Genomic DNA, 6,297 nt, shown 5'->3' on the forward strand with positions numbered 1-6,297 from the left:
GTCCACACGATACTTTCAAGTTTAAAGAAGAACATTTACTGAGGAACACAAAAGCCGACACTAACATGATCAGCACAGACAGAACAGAGACAGACACAGCGGGCGGCGGGAGTCCCAGTGGCAGCTGGTAGTCACGCTTTACAGCACTGTCGAAAGAGTCCTTATATGACAACATTAACATACTTTCAAATTTCATTGTGTCGCAGACTTGCAGAATCCACAAGTCAGCGCCATGAATCTGTCATCGAATGGCAACAACATGTCCAGTGTTCAGAGTTTTAGCGATTCTTCCATTGAGGTTGTGACCAAATGTGTGATTGTTTTCATTCTTGGGCTGATCATCAACTTCATCAATGGTATTCTGGTTCACACCTTCAGAAAACATGAGGTCAGAAACTTCTATCTTGAATTTAAAAAAGAACAACCTGATAGATTAAAGATGAAACTATTGTTTTTTTCCTGAAGTGTAATTGTTTTTTTCTTGTCTCATTCAGGTGTTTTATTTGGAGCCTCGTTACATCCTATTCATCCACCTGGTGGTGAATGATATCATCCAGCTTACGGCAACGATCCACCTGTTTCTCTTTGCTTACATTTTATACAAAATTAATACTGCATTCTGCTGCTTTATCATTAACATCGCCATCTTAGCCACTGCCAACACGCCATTAAATTTAGCCGTTATGTCATTAGAGCGCTACATTGCCATTTGTTTGCCACTCAGACATGCTGACATGTGCACCATAAAAAGAACATATATTGTGATCGGTTGGATCTGGACCACGACTTCACTACTGGCTTTGCCAGATTTGTTCATTACTGTCGCAACACAACCCCCAGACTTTTTCTATTCTGCAACTGTTTGTCAATGGGAGTTCCTGTTCAAACATCCAATAATCCTTCAAAAGAGAGATGTGTCTCAGATAATTTACCTTGTTGGTATTTGGCTGACTCTATTTTATACTTATTTAAAGATTTTCTTTGCTGCTAAAACTGCTGATGCAGATGCAAAGAAAGCCAGAAATACCATCATTCTTCACAGCATTCAGCTACTCCTGTGTATGTTAACTTATATATACCATTTATTAACCAAGGCTCACTTGTTCTTGATCCCTAGAAATGATTTTAAACAACTGCACTTTGTTGTCTACATCATCATCCATGTTCTGCCCAGACTTATCAGTCCCATTTTGTACGGGCTTCGAGACAGAACATTTCGTCAGTATTTGAAGCAGTACTTGCAGCACATTTTGACAGCAAAGCAATAGCATTAACCCTCTTGATTCCTCAAGTATAACTGAGTGTTTTTGACTATTTTTGGTTTTACTGTCATAATTTACCTTAAAAAACAATTTACTTTGACTTGTTTGTTGTCATTGACTACATTTACATGCCGTTAATATTCGGGTTAAGGTCAATATTCCAGTTTCTGAATCATTAGGAATAACCCGTTTACAGGATTAAGCAGACAGAGTTACTCTTGTATACATGGTCACTGGTATAATTTGGAATATCCCCATCTAAACAGCGACGCACGTCTTCCACCGGTGCTTGATTTGGTCTGGCGTTCGTGCAAATCCTGCTTTGCATAACTTTTCGGCCACCTTCTTGTAAATGTCGCTATCTCAGTACTTTCTACTGTCAATAAAAGACATTATATTCATGTCTTTTATGATACTAATGAAGTACTCGGTTTCCTCCTCGCTCCAAAAGTGTGGTGCTGTGCTGCCGCGTCTGGATTTCCCCATGTTTGTTTACCTCTGCTTCTGTGGTGTCCGTTGGGTTGCGCATGCTGAATACAAGTAGTTGCCGTACTCAAAAGACCAAGATTTCTTGCGGACAGGACATGCGCAGAACACAAAATAATGTTCCTTTCTATGGGGATATCCCGATACGCGTTTATATGACCTGATATTCGGGTTAGAAAAGGAGTAACCCAGGGGTCATATTTGGGTTTTTAAAAACCGGAATGTGAGCATATTCAGGTTTTTGCGGGTGTTTACATGGTAGTGTGCAACCGGGTTATTGCTAATATTCTGGTTATGAAAGGGTTATGAAAGGGTTACTGGCTGCATGTAAATGTAGTCAATGTTTTCAGCACAACCTCACTTCTGTGACTTTACACTTTTTCTTTCATTCTGGCATACTGCATTCAAACAGTATACCCAATTTCACAAAAAACTAAAATATGAATAGGAAGAAAGTTTTTAGGGCCCGAGTAGGCAACGTCCTATGAGGACCCTATTGTAATTGCACTGTTTATTATTATTATTATTATTATTATTATTATTCTCACTCTTGAAATCGAAATTTCGGCCTCTTCCTATGCTCAAAAACTCACCAAACTTTCCAAAGTCGTCCGGCCGGATCCGAAATTCGATATTTTGGGGGCCTCGCACATGGTCGCAGAAAAATCGCGAAATAGCGCCCCCTAGAAAATTTCAAAAACCCCTCCGCTTTGGGCTTTTTTCGTCGTAGCCTCACGAAATTCGGTACACATATTTACCATGCCAGGACGCACGAAAAAGTCTCTTACTGTAATGGTGAAATATCGACAGGAAGTCGGCCATTTTGATTTTAAATTTCGATTTTGAGCAAATTTTTGCCATTTTTGGCCATTTCCACTACTTACATTTGATCGAACCCGTCCTAGGGATTTCATCTGATCGACTTCAAATTTGGTCAAAATCATCACAACACAATGGTGATCAAAAGTTATCAAAAGATTCTAATTAAGTCAAAAGGCGTGGCTGCTAGGGGTCGTCAAACTTTGGCGAGCTTTTTGGAGCACGCCATTTCACTTCAAACGGCTGTCACACCCACATACTTCATCGTAGATCCTTCAAACTTGCTGGACATGATGAGGGCTCCGCCCTGAACGTCTACATATCTTACGTTCCCACCTGCGTCATAGCGCCCCCCGGTGGTGGCGGGAAATGTCCTATTTTTACTTTAAGAGGTCCTGATGTCACATACTTAACCCAATCAACTTCATTCCACTTTTAAAACATGCAGAACAAATTGGTGAACATAGGCGATAAACGCCGTGATGTTACGAGTAACGGCATCCGTGTGGCGGCGTACCGAATATTGCCCATTCGCCATGAAATTACGTTCTTCCTTTTGATGGCTTTAATTTTGTCACATCATCATGAAAATTGATACACAGGTCGAGCATAACAACCTCTTACAATTCATAGGGGCACCGCCCATGGGCGGGGCAAAATGCCTCAATAGCGCCCCCTTGAAACTTTCAAAAACCCCTCCACATAGGGGTTTTTTTGGAGTTGGGAGATGAAAATTGGTACACGTGTGACTTGCATAGACGTACAAAAAAGTCTCTTGCACCATGGGTCTACTCCAAACAGGAAGTCGGCCATTTTGAATTTTCTTCTCATTTTGGCGTGATTTCCACATGTTGTATTTGAACAAACTCCTGCTAGGGATTTTGTCCAATGCACTTCAAATTTCTTCCACATCACCCACAGACGATACTGACCAAAAGTTATTGAAAGCTTTTCTTTATGTCGAAGGGTGTGGCCGCTATGGCGCCGCCATTTTGACCCTTCACCATGGAACATTATATTTAAACAGGTACTGATGTCACATACTTAACACCATCAACTTCCTTCCACTTCTAAAACATGCAGAACAAGTTGGTGAAGGTAGGCGATGATCGCCGTGAACTTACGAGTAACGGCTTCTGTGTGGTGGTGTACCGAATATCGCCCATTCGCCATGAAATTACGTTCTTCCTTTTGACGGCTTTAATTTTGTCATATCATCATGAAAATTGATACACAGGTCAAGCATGACAACCTCCTACAATTCATAGGGGCCTCGCCCATGGGCAAGGCAAAGTGCCTCAATAGCGCCCCCTTGAAAATTTCAAAAACCCCTCCCCATAGGGGTTTTTTTGGAGTAAGGAGATGAAAATTGGTACACATGTGTGACTTGCATAGACGTACAAAAAAGTCTCTTGCACCATGGGTCTACTCCAAACAGGAAGTCGGCCATTTTGAATTTTCTTCTCATTTTGAAATGATTTCCACATGTTGTATTTGAACGAACTCATCCTAGGGATTTTGTCCAATGCACTTCAAATTTCTTTGACAGCATCCAAAGATGATACTGACCGAAAGTTATCGAAAGCTTTTCTCTATGTTGAAGGGTGTGGCCGCTATGGTGCCGCCATTTTTACCCTTTGCCATGGAACATCAATCAATCAATCAATCAATTTCTTTATATAGCGCCAAATCACAACAAACAGTTGCCCCAAGGCGCTTTATATTGTAAGGCAAGGCCATACAATAATTATGTAAAACCCCAACGGTCAAAACGACCCCCTGTGAGCAAGCACTTGGCTACAGTGGGAAGGAAAAACTCCCTTTTAACAGGAAGAAAGCTCCAGCAGAACCAGGCTCAGGGAGGGGCAGTCTTCTGCTGGGACTGGTTGGGGCTGAGGGAGAGAACCAGGAAAAAGACATGCTGTGGAGGGGAGCAGAGATCGATCACTAATGATTAAATGCAGAGTGGTGCATACAGAGCAAAAAGAGAAAGAAACAGTGCATCATGGGAACCCCCCAGCAGTCTATGTCTATAGCAGCATAACTAAGGGATGGTTCAGGGTTACCTGATCCAGCCCTAACTATAAGCTTTAGCAAAAAGGAAAGTTTTAAGCCTAATCTTAAAAGTAGAGAGGGTGTCTGTCTCCCTGATCTGAATTGGGAGCTGGTTCCACAGGAGAGGAGCCTGAAAGCTGAAGGCTCTGCCTCCCATTCTACTCTTACAAACCCTAGGAACTACAAGTAAGCCTGCAGTCTGAGAGCGAAGCGCTCTATTGGGGTGATATGGTACTACGAGGTCCCTAAGATAAGATGGAACCTGATTATTCAAAACCTTATAAGTAAGAAGAAGAATTTTAAATTCTATTCTAGAATTAACAGGAAGCCAATGAAGAGAGGCCAATATGGGTGAGATATGCTCTCTCCTTCTAGTCCCCGTCAGTACTCTAGCTGCAGCATTTTGAATTAACTGAAGGCTTTTTAGGGAACTTTTAGGACAACCTGATAATAATGAATTACAATAGTCCAGCCTAGAGGAAATAAATGCATGAATTAGTTTTTCAGCATCACTCTGAGACAAGACCTTTCTGATTTTAGAGATATTGCGTAAATGCAAAAAAGCAGTCCTACATATTTGTTTAATATGCGCTTTGAATGACATATCCTGATCAAAAATGACTCCAAGATTTCTCACAGTATTACTAGAGGTCAGGGTAATGTCATCCAGAGTAAGGATCTGGTTAGACACCATGTTTCTAAGATTTGTGGGGCCAAGTACAATAACTTCAGTTTTATCTGAGTTTAAAAGCAGGAAATTAGAGGTCATCCATGTCTTTATGTCTGTAAGACAATCCTGCAGTTTAGCTAATTGGTGTGTGTCCTCTGGCTTCATGGATAGATAAAGCTGGGTATCATCTGCGTAACAATGAAAATTTAAGCAATACCGTCTAATAATACTGCCTAAGGGAAGCATGTATAAAGTGAATAAAATTGGTCCTAGCACAGAACCTTGTGGAACTCCATAATTAACTTTAGTCTGTGAAGAAGATTCCCCATTTACATGAACAAATTGTAATCTATTAGACAAATATGATTCAAACCACCGCAGCGCAGTGCCTTTAATACCTATGGCATGCTCTAATCTCTGTAATAAAATTTTATGGTCAACAGTATCAAAAGCAGCACTGAGGTCTAACAGAACAAGCACAGAGATGAGTCCACTGTCCGAGGCCATAAGAAGATCATTTGTAACCTTCACTAATGCTGTTTCTGTACTATGATGAATTCTAAAACCTGACTGAAACTCTTCAAATAGACCATTCCTCTGCAGATGATCAGTTAGCTGTTTTACAACTACCCTTTCAAGAATTTTTGAGAGAAAAGGAAGGTTGGAGATTGGCCTATAATTAGCTAAGATAGCTGGGTCAAGTGATGGCTTTTTAAGTAATGGTTTAATTACTGCCACCTTAAAAGCCTGTGGTACATAGCCAACTAACAAAGATAGATTGATCATATTAAGATCGAAGCATTAAATAATGGTAGGGCTTCCTTGAGCAGCCTGGTAGGAATGGGGTCTAATAAACATGTTGATGGTTTGGATGAAGTAACTAATGAAAATAACTCAGACAGAACAATCGGAGAGAAAGAGTCTAACCAAATACCGGCATCACTGAAAGCAGCCAAAGATAACGATACGTCTTTGGGATGGTTATGAGTAATTTTTTTTCTAATA

At 40.7% G+C, this 6,297-nt stretch overlaps 1 protein-coding gene across 1 annotated transcript; it reads left to right on the forward strand.

Moving 5' to 3' along the window:
* The first annotated feature begins 232 nt into the window (after positions 1-232).
* Positions 233-1,268, forward strand: LOC117507719 (odorant receptor 131-2-like). Its single transcript, XM_034167534.1, has 2 exons — positions 233-388; positions 495-1,268. Exons 1-2 carry the CDS (start codon positions 233-235, stop codon positions 1,266-1,268), a joined length of 930 nt encoding a protein of 309 aa, XP_034023425.1.
* Positions 1,269-6,297: the final 5,029 nt, after the last annotated feature.

Source organism: Thalassophryne amazonica, chromosome 3 (assembly GCF_902500255.1).
Source record: "Thalassophryne amazonica chromosome 3, fThaAma1.1, whole genome shotgun sequence".
Lineage (NCBI taxonomy): Eukaryota > Metazoa > Chordata > Actinopteri > Batrachoidiformes > Batrachoididae > Thalassophryne > Thalassophryne amazonica.

Coding starts and splice junctions, on each gene's coding strand:
- LOC117507719 (XM_034167534.1), top strand. CDS start 233: ATGAATCTGTCATCGAATGGCAACAACATGTCCAGTGTTCAGAGTTTT. Junction 389..494: donor ACACCTTCAGAAAACATGAG/GTCAGAAACTTC, acceptor TGTCTCATTCAG/GTGTTTTATTTGGAGCCTCG.